Source organism: Oratosquilla oratoria, chromosome 25 (assembly GCF_046742065.1).
Source record: "Oratosquilla oratoria isolate Oo_2021 chromosome 25, ASM4674206v1, whole genome shotgun sequence".
Classification (NCBI taxonomy): Eukaryota; Metazoa; Arthropoda; class Malacostraca; order Stomatopoda; family Squillidae; genus Oratosquilla; species Oratosquilla oratoria.
The window spans coordinates 91,253-102,500 of record NC_134801.1 but is presented as its reverse complement, the minus strand read 5'-3'; the positions used below and the strand labels follow the sequence as shown (position 1 = coordinate 102,500).

General features: G+C 39.9%; 1 protein-coding gene across 1 annotated transcript; it reads right to left on the bottom strand.

The window, feature by feature from the left end:
* Positions 1 to 7,508: 7,508 nt before the first annotated feature.
* On the bottom strand, positions 7,509 to 8,111 carry LOC143038786 (uncharacterized). Its single transcript, XM_076208325.1, has one exon. It carries the CDS (start codon positions 8,109 to 8,111, stop codon positions 7,509 to 7,511), a length of 603 nt encoding a protein of 200 aa, XP_076064440.1.
* Positions 8,112 to 11,248: the final 3,137 nt, after the last annotated feature.

The window sequence follows — 11,248 nt, the reverse complement described above, 5'->3', positions numbered from 1 at the left end:
CAAAGAAGAACACGAAGAAGAACGCGAAGAAGAACACGAAGTAGAATGAGAAGAAGAATGTGAAGAAGAACGCAAAGAAGAACGCAAAGAAGAAGAACGCGAAGAAGAACGTGAAGAAGAAGAACGCGAAGAAGAACGCAAAAAAGAATGCGAAGAAGAACGCGAAGAAGAACGCGAAGAAAAACGCGAAGAAGAACGCGAGGAAGAAGAAGAAGAATTAAAGAAGAAGAAGAAGAAGAAGAAGAAGAAGAAGAAGAAGAAGAAGAAGAAGAAGAAGAAGACAATATCTTATACGCCCATTCTTCAAAATGTCGGGAAACATAGTACCTCGATCAATTCTGTTGGGTCTGCCAAAAACTGACAAAAGTTCCAGCACGAAGAAGAACGCGAAGAAGAACGCGAGGAAGAAGAACGCAAAGAAGAACACGAAGAAGAACGCGAAGAAGAACACGAAGTAGAATGAGAAGAAGAATGTGAAGAAGAACGCAAAGAAGAACGCAAAGAAGAAGAACGCGAAGAAGAACGCGAAGAAGAACGCGAAGAAGAAGAACGCGAAGAAGAACGCAAAAAAGAATGCGAAGAAGAACGCGAAGAAGAACGCGAAGAAAAACGCGAAGAAGAACGCGAGGAAGAAGAAGAAGAAGAAGAAGAAGAAGAAGAAGAAGAACAACAACAACAACAACAACGCGAAGATAATATCTTATACGCCCATTCTTCAAAATGTCGGGAATAATAGTACCTCGATCAATTCTGTTGGCTCTGGCAAAAACTGACAAAAGTTCCAGCACGAAGAAGAACGCGAAGAAGAACGCGAGGAAGAAGAACGCAAAGAAGAACACGAAGAAGAACGCGAAGAAGAACACGAAGTAGAATGAGAAGAAGAATGCGAAGAAGAACGCGAAGAAGAACGCGAGGAATAAGAACGTGAAGAAGAACGCGAAAGAAGAACGCGAAGAAGAAGAACGCGAAAAAGAACGCAAAGAAGAATGCGAAGAAGAACGCGAAGAAGAACGCGAAGAAAAACGCGAAGAAGAACGCGAGGAAGAAGAAGAAGAAGAAGAAGAAGAAGAAGAAGAAGAACAACAACAACAACAACAACGCGAAGACAATATCTTATACGCCCTTTCTTCAAAATATCGGGAAACATAGTACCTCGATCAATTCTGTTGGCTTGGCCAAAAAGTGACAAAAGTTCCAAATTGAGTGAAGTTTATTTTCAATTATATATATATATATATATATATATATATATATATATATATATAGATATATGCAAAGTAGACCACTTGGAAGAAGAAACTAACGAAGCAGATCGCTTTCGTATATTACATCTTCAGTGCAACAAGTACATAGTGATAGGAATACATAGACAATATATACATGATACAAAGGAACAAGGACAGTTTGAATAAGCGTAGCGACCAATTACCCCCTGGAGAGCGGAAGGTCATTGTCAATTATCTTACGATGGTGGGGCGACATCAGGTCACAGTCGCCAAGGGTCACTGTTTCTACTAATGATATAGGGCGACATTAGGTCAATTCGTTGGGTTACAAACTTGATAATTTCATTTGTCAAGAAATTAGTAAGATAATATCAGGTAAAATGTAACCCAACGAATTGACCTAATGTCGCCCTATATCATTAGTAGAAACAGTGACCCTTGGCGACTGTGACCTGATGTCGCCCCACCATCGTAAGATAATTGACAATGACCTTCCGCTCTCCAGGGGGTAATTGGTCGCTACGCTTATTCAAACTGTCCTTGTTCCTTTGTATCATGTATATATTGTCTATGTATTCCTATCACAATGTACTTGTTGCACTGAAGATGTAATATACGAAAGCGCTCTGCTTCGTTAGTTTCTTTTTCCAAGTGGTCTACTTTGGATAGGTCGTGACCGGACGTTTCGTCGCCGGACAATTCGTCGCCGGACAATTCGTCGACAGACATTTCGTCGAACAGACATTTCGTCGCCGGACGATTCGTCGAATGGATGTTTCGTCGAATGGATGTTTCGTCGAACAGCCTTTTCGTCGAAAGAGTGTTAAACAGGCAACCAGGTATTTATGTAAATATTTGATAATAAATTATACTATTTGCCTAAAATACTTTAAAATATATAATGACTATATTCCCACATATTGAAGGACATTTTTCAACATTCTCAAAAAGATATTTATTAATTAGACATTCTACATCTATTCTTGAGGTAATTATTTCAAGATATGAATGATAATAAGGTGATAAATGATGATATCAGTACAATTTGATATATTTAAAGCAACTGGATATCAGCTAATATTGTTCGTCGGAAGATCAAAGTAAGGCAAACTTATTTATAATTCTTTAATCTAAATACACAATACATACTAGAAATATTCCCACATCTGGAAGGACATTTTTCAACATTCTCAAAATGATATTTATTAATTAGACATTCTACATCTATTCTTGAGGTAATTATTTCAAGATATGAATGATAATAAGGCCATGGAGTTCACTGTTACTAATCGTGGTGGAAGGAAACTACTGTACAATGGGTATGCTTATACAGTTGACAAAATGAGGGATAGCATTACCTATTGGAAATGCGAAGAAAGAGGGAGATGTGGAGGGCGACTTAAGACAGTGAATGATATACTACAAGGTACTCCACTGCCACATTCTCACCGACCAGATGCCAGTAGAACTGTGGTACTCAAGACAGTAGAGAAGATGAAGGAACGAGCCTATAATACTGAAGAAATTACGAGTACTATAATTCAGAACTGCATATCTGATTTTCCCTTGGAAGCCACTGGATCTCTTCCCAAAAAAAGAAAGTCTTGGCAGAATGATTAGAAGACAAAGAAAATTCACAGATGGGAACAAAATAACTTAGGGTTTCGTTAAGAGGGGAGAGATTTGTTTTAGTCGAAGAGGAAGATATCGTTTTAATGGCAACTGACACTAATCTCGATTTATTAGCAAAAAGTATGCACTGGAGGATGTCATAGGCGTATTTAATGAATTAATGGCTTCATTAGATGAGGAAACAGATGAAGTCCTAGGAGAATTTCTCGTCTACTTTGAGACTACTTGGTTAGGTGCTGTACAAAGAGGAAGGCGACGCCGCCCAAATTTTGATATCTCCTTATGGAATGTAAGAGAAAAGACCTTGCTAGGAATACCACGCACAAATAATTCTGTTGAAGGTTGGCACCGCGCATTTCAACAAAGAATGTCAGTCGTCCATCCAAATTTATCTCGCCTTATGACCAAACTCAAAAAAGAGCAAAATGATTGGGAACTAACAATACAACAGGCTTCATGTGGTATTATGCCTAGAAACACTAAAAATAAATACGCAATTTTTAATGAACGGTTGAAAAAACTCACGGATGACTATGCAAACAGAGATACACTAGAATACCTACAAGCCATTGCACATAATTTGTAAGTTTATATCTATTTTCATAAAATGTATTTTATATTTCAGTAGAACCAGTGCTAATACCTCAAATAAAAATGTTTAATAAATTTTCTATTGCGTTTTATTTTGATATGTTAAAGTTCCTTTTAAAAAATTCTGAAGTAAAAGCTCTCTCTCTATATATATATCATATATATAGAGATATTATATTATATATATATATATATATATATACATATATATATATATATAGATAGATAGAAATTGCCTTTATGCAACAAAACAATCGTTCGCGACGAAACGACCGTTCGACAAAAAGGGTGTTCGACTAAATGTCTATTCGACGAATCGTCTGTTCGACGAAGTGTGCGTCGACGAAGTGTCCGACGACGAAGTGTCCGTCGACGAAGTGTCCGTCGACGAATTGTCCGAGCACCGCATAGGTGAACACACGTACCCGTGTTCTTATTAGCATATATATATATATATATATATATATATATATATATATATATATATATATAAATATATATATATATATATATATATAATATATATATATATATATATATATATATATATATATATATATATCGAGACTACTTCTTACAAGTTGAACAATGCTACTACTGCTGTAGACTTCAACAAAGCCTGTATTCAAAATGGCCTCCTTCCAAAAAATATATATATATATATATATATATGTATACTTCGGCAGCAGGTTTTCCTGTAGATATATTTCATTAAAGAAAATAGCAATTGAAGCATTGATGATCTTCTTGTGTAGATTTTCAAGACGTATAACCATAGACTTGGCTTCTGGAGGTAAGTTTGCTATCGCTGGTCCAAAGAATATGATTCAAACTCAGAAGGAAGAAGAGTAGAGTTTTAGTGGAGCTTGACGTTTCGTACACTGTGTACATTTTCAAAAGCAACGACAAAGTCAGAATACATAGACTTATATACTAAAAGAGAGGAACATAGTAATCATAAAGAAAACAAATAGGGAATTTTGGTGTGAGGGAAACTATGGGAGGGCAGAACGCAGCTGTTTCTGGGATGTCTAATTTTGGAGGACCTTCTGCATGGTAGATCTCATTAATGATAAAGTTGATGGTACGGTCAATATAGATGTTAGTAAAAAGACTCTCTACGTCTAAGGAAGCGATCACACCGTCGCCGTTAGAGTTGTAGAGGAGATGGAGAAAATCTGCAGCACAAGACAAGTTGTAATCCCTTGGGACGAATGGGGTAAGCCACTCCTTTAATTTCTTAGTAATCTCATAAGTAGGCGTAGGGATCTGGCTAATTATGGGACCCATAATTAGCCAGATCCCTACGCCTACTTATGAGATTGCTAAGAAATTAAAGGTGTGGCTTACCCCATTCGTCTCAAGGGATTACAACTTGTCTTCTGATGGAAATCTCCTCCATCTCCTCCAGAACTCTAACGCGGACGGTGTGATCGTTTTCTTATATGTAGAGAGTCTTTTCACTAACATCGATGTTGACCGTACCATCAACTTTATCATTAATGAGATCTACCATGCAGAAGGTCCTCCAAAACTAGACATCCCAGAAACAGCCCTTAGGACCTTATTGGAGATGTGTACGAAGGAAGCACCGTTTCTCTCACCCAGTGGGAGAAGGTTCCGGCAAATTGATGGAGTAGCGATGGGTTCCCCTCTTGGGGTTCTTTTCGCTAATTTCTTCATGGGGATGGTGGAACATGAAGTTTTCCGTATTATAGACAAACCTGATATTTACGCTAGATACATCGACGACATCTTTGTGAAAGTGGCAAAGGAAGAGGACCTCATCCCCCTCAGAGAAAAACTGCAAGTAGTTTCCGGGATCAATTTTACAACCGAGTCCAGTGCCAACGGTAAACTTCTTTTCCTTGATGTACTCGTAGCACAGAACCAGACACATTTCAACACTTCTGTATATACCAAAGCCACCAACCCGGGCCTGTGTCTAAATGGGAAAAGCGAGTGCCTCAAACGCTCTACTTTCAGCGCTTACATCAGAAGGGCTCTCACACACTGCAGCAGCTAAAAAGTGTTGATCTAGAAATTGAAAGAGCCACACAAGTCCTAGTAAATAATGGTTATTCCAACCAGGATATTTCCAAGGTAATCAAAAGGCAAATCAACAAATGGTACGGCCAAGCTCCAGTCCTCCCCAATTCAGGCGAAAGCATCAAATTATTCTACAAATCCCAAAATGACTACAGAGAAAATCATCAGGCAAATCATCAAACGTCATGTAAAATCTGCCAATCCTGTCGACCGGGTGGATTTCGTCATCTACTACGAAAACAAGAAAACTTCGAATCTCCTACTAAAGAATAACCCTTCCCCCGCTCCTTCTGAGTTACAACGTAGCCATCTAGCGTATGAATTGTCTTGTAAATAAGGGAACTGTAAGTCCCTTCATTGTTCATACATAAGATACTGTACTACTAAACTCTCAAGAAGAATTAGCTCTTACCAGACAGGGCATGGCTGAAAACACTAAGATCATAGGACAGGCCCAAGATACAAGAAGGTTACAGATTCTCGAGGCCCTCCTCATACAAGACAAGATGCCTACCATGAATCTTCAGTCACAGGAATTCATGATCATACCATCCGCTCGGCAAGATGTGTTCAGTCCGAAGCCTGATGCGCGACTGATGAGCCGCCTCCTACCCGACAAATCGTTCGAAGTACCTAATTGGCGGATCCACATGCGGCGTTCTGCCCACCCATAGGTTCCCTCACACCACAATTCCCTATTGGTTTTCTTTACGCTTACAATGCTCCTCTCTTTTAGTATATAAGTCTATGTATTCTGACCTTTGTCATTACTTTTGAAAATGTACACAGTGTACGAAACGTCAAGCTCCACTAAAACTCTACTCTTCTTCCTTCTGAGCTTGAATAATGTCCTTTGGACCGGCGATAGCAAACTTACCTCCAGAAGCCAAGTCTATGTATAGTTAGACGTCTTGAAAATCTACACAAGAAGATCATCAATGCATCAATTGCTATTTTCTTTAATGAAATATATATATATATATATATATATATGTATATATATATATATACATATATATATATATATATATATATATATATATATATATATTTGCAAAATAACCACAGGAGAAAGGAAACTTGTAGACAGTACGTACTTTCGTATATTACATCTTCAGACTCTGGTACAGTTCCCCAGTCTGAAGATGTAATATACGAAAGTACTTACTGTCTACAAGTTTCCCTTCTCCTGTGGTTATTTTGCATTTTTGTATCACGGTGATGTGATTGCATGCATATATATATATATATATATATATAATTATATATATATATAAATATATATGTATATATATATAAATATATATATATAAATATATATATATAAATATATATATATATAGAAATATATATATATATATATATACATATATGATGGCAATCCCTCAAGGTTGAGGATGATAGTCTTCGCGCAAAGTTACTGGTGAGTCCGTAGGTGACTAATAAGACCGATTCTTGCTCGAAAAGATCGGTCGCAATGTGGACATCTTGTGCCGGAAGGAAGAATCGGCCGTGGTTGTTGTTGGCGCTCCTTCCTTTATCTTCTTTTCTCCTCCAGCTCTGTAGACCTTTTTGACTCGAAAGTCGCTGTTCCCTCATGGATGGTGGTTTTCCAGAGTGGTCTATTTTTTCCGTTTCCTCCGAGTTAAAGAAGTCGATGTTGCAATTTTTGAGGTTCGTGTTTAGGGAGTCTTTGTAGCGTTTCTTCTGGCCTCCTCTTGTACGCTTGCCGTCTTTGAGTTGGTAGTAGAAGATCTGTTTGGGAAGACGTTCGTCCGTCATTCTAACCACATGGCCGCTCCATCTCAGTTGGCCTTTGATGACATAGGCTTCGATGCTGGTAATTTTTGCTTCCTGTAGTACACTGACGTTTGTTCTTCTGTCTTCCCAACTGATGTTGAGGATTTTCCGAAGACAGCGTTGGTGAAATTTCTGGAGCGTTTTCAGGTGGTGACTATACGGGGTCCAGGTTTCGGATGCATAAAGGAGCGTTGGAATAATGACTGCCCTTTACACCATGCGTTTTGTTTCGTTTCTGATGTCCCGATCATCAAAAACTCTTGTTCGAAGCTTGCCGAAAGCTGTTCCTGCACACTTCAGACGGTGTAGGATTTCCTCACTGAGGTCTACCTTCGCTGACATATGGCTCCCAAGGTAGCAGAAGTGGTTCACATTTTCCAGTAGGGTTTCTTCTAGTTGAATCGATGGCGGATTGTCAACATGAGCATTGGTGGGAGGTTGGTAGAGTACGTGAGTCTTTTTGATGTTGATGCTCAGTCCAAGTTTTGTGTATGTGTGATGGAAAGCATTTAGGATCTGCTGGAGGTGATCCTCTCTGTGAGTTGCCACACAATTGTCGTCAGCATATTGGAACTCTAGCAAGCTTTGCGCAGTTGTCTTTGACGCACTTTTGAGGCGAGCGAGGTTAAAAACCTTGCCGTCCATTCTGTACGAGATCTCGATGCCAGGTGGAAGGTCATCTCGTATGATATGTAACACTGACGCGATGAAGATGGTGAAGAGAGTTGGCGCTATCACGCAGCCTTGCTTCACTCCGGAGGTGACTTTAAAGGGTTCAGAACTACCCCCATTAGTTAGGACTCTGGCGCGCATATCGTCGTGGAGGAGTCGAAGAATCCGGATGAACTTATCCGGGCAACTATACTGGGCGAGAATATCTCAAAGAAACTCTCGCGAGACACGATCCAAGGCTTTAGATAGGTCGATAAAGGCCAAGTAGAGCGGCTGGTGTTGCTCACGACATTTTTCTTGTAGCTGTCGCAGCGCGAAGATCATGTTGGTACTGCTTCGCGATGGTCTGAAGCCGGCCTGTGTCTCAGGAAGGATCCTCTCTGACAACGTTTTGAGGCGGTTGTTCAGGATGCGCGCAAGAATCTTCCCAGCAGTTGTCCAACAAGCAAATACCCCGGTAATTTTAACACTCGGAGCGATCTCCCTTTCGTTTGTAGATGGTAATGATGTTTGCATCCCTGAAGTCGGATGGTACCACTTCATTTGTCCATATTTTTACCAAGAGTCGGTGGAGCTGGTGTTGGACAGTGTCACCTCCGAGTTTGTAGATCTCAGCTGGGATTCTGTCAGGGCCCGCGGCTTTGTTGTTCTTCATCGCTGTGATGGCACTTTTGACCTCTTCGAGGGATGGAATTCGAGTGAGAGAGTAATCTTTGGCCTCTTTAGGAATCATGTCAAGTATGCTTTTGTGGATGGTAGTTTTGTGATTGAGGAGGTCATTGAAGTGTTCACTCCATCTGTCTCCTATTTCGGTGTTACTTTTCAGGATGGTCGTTCCATCCTTACGCTTCAGAGGAGCTTGTCCATATGTGGAAGGTCCGTATATTTCTTTCGTGGCATTGAAGAAGCCTCTGGTGTCGTTAGCACCAGCTAGCTGCTGTATTTTGCGGGATTTTTCTCTCCACCACTGGTTCTTTAGGGTGCGGGTTGTCCTTTGAACTGCGGCTTTGCACTTTTTGAAAAGCTCTCGTTTAGTGGCAGAATTTGGTTTATTCTGTAAGATAATGTGAACTTTCAGTTTTTGGTCGATCAGTTCTTTGAGAGTCTCATCACTGTCGTCGAACCAGTCCTGGTGTTTCCTTTTCTTGCAACCGATGGTTTCTTCGCAAGTGGTGATGATGGTTTCTTTCAGCTGGTTCCAATTTTCTTCAACGAGATGGTCTGGAGTCTTATTCTGAAGATTGACCAGGAGGCGCTGCTGGAAGGCGACACGAGTTCTTGGGTCTTGCAGTGCTTCGATATTGAATTTCTTGGCTCTGTTTTCCTTGCTGTGATGTTTCACTTTGGTCTACAAATGTTCAACCCCTCCTACACGTTGTGCAGATTGGGCAACGTGAGCACAGCAAGCCAGCTGAGATAGCGGCAAACGGGTCTCTGACAACTATCAAGTCCTCAACGGTGGAACAGGCGGATAAAGTTGCCTTAACAACTCAACGACTGTGAAGGCGGATGAAGGCTGCAGCAGACCATCGATTTCAATCGTCTCGGTTTTGCCTTGCCATTCACGCACAGGCGTCTTCGATCACTCTTCTCTTCTTTTCTTTCCAAGTCTTTCGGTGATCGGCGATGGATGACGGGAGCAGGCACGTGAATGCTGGAAGCTCCTAGTGCAGAACCGGCACGGAAGCGGTGGTTACACGATTCAGTCGCTCTATTTTTCGGAAGAAGCAGAGAAGATGTTCGGCAGCAGTAACCACGACTGAGCAGTCCTGTTCAGGATTCACTCTGCTCACCCTGAATTGGGAAGGGGCTAGAAAAGGTGCCCTAAACATAGTCTGCTTCACCACCATCCCGTCTGGAAAACCGCTTTCCAGAGGGTTCACCATTATGCGGTCGAAAATCAAAATCAAGATATGCAACGCTGAAATTCGGGTCCTGGAACGTCAGGACCCTCATAGATAACACCAACTCAGACAGACCCGAAAGGCGAACTGCAATCATCGCCCGGGAACTCCATCGATTCAATTTTGATATCGTAGCTCTCAGTGAAACCTGGAGAGCTGGAGAAGGCCATTTGAGAGAAGAAGGCGGTCAATACACCTTTTTTCTGGAAAGGTTACGATCCTGACCATCAACGGATCCATGGTGTTGGTTTTGCAATACGAAACACCATACTATCCAAACTGACAGAGCAGCCTATCGGAATGTCCGCACGACTAATGACCCTCCGAATCCAACTTGTCAAAAGTCAGTACGCAACTATTATCAGCGCATATGCTCCCACCCTTGACGCTGAGGACTTAGTCAAGGAAGAGTTTTACAGCCAGCTCGATAACATTCTCCCTGCTGTCCCAAAGGACGACAAGATCATTCTCCTGGGAGATTTCAACGCCAGAGTCGGGAGAGATCGTGAAATCTGGACAGGGACCATCGGAAAGGAAAGAGTGGGAAAAGTCAATGCCAACGGAACTCTACTACTCACCAAATTGCCGAACATAATCTGGTGATAACCAATACTCTTTTTCGCCAGAAGAATCGGTATGAGGTCTCATAGCAACATCCAAGATCTAAACAATGGCATCTCATCGATTATATTATCGTGAGATCCCGAGACCAGCAAGATGTGTTACTCACCAGAGCCGTCACTGGAGCTGATGAGTGCTGGACAGACCATCGCCTCATCGCCTCCACCATGAAAATCAAACTTCGACCATATATATATATATATATATATATATATATATATATATATATATATATATATATATATATATATATGTATGTATATATATACATATATATATATATATGTATATATACATTATATATATGTATATATATACATATATGTATATATATATATATACATATAATATATATACAGTATATATATATGTATATATATACATATATATGTATATATATACATATATATGTATATATATGTGCATATATATGTATATATATGTGCATATATATGTATATGTATATGTAAATGTATATGTATACATATATACACACATATATATATATATACATATATATATATATATATATATATATTCTGATTAAAATAAACTGTACTGGATGCTTTGATGATTTCAAGGTAGGAATTCTTGATCTTTTGAAAGATCTTGTTACTTGTAGAGAGAGACTGGGTGAAATTATTCATTTCCTTTTTATGAGTAGCATAGCTCACTTTTAGTACTGCTGTATGCCGACTTGATTAATTATCTTCTAGTAACAGAGGAAACTGTTGACTAGCATTCACCGAAACT

What these genes read in the sequence shown, in the direction of transcription:
- LOC143038786 (XM_076208325.1), bottom strand. Translation starts at nt 8,111, where the DNA reads ATGCGCGCCAGAGTCCTAACTAATGGGGGTAGTTCTGAACCCTTTAAA.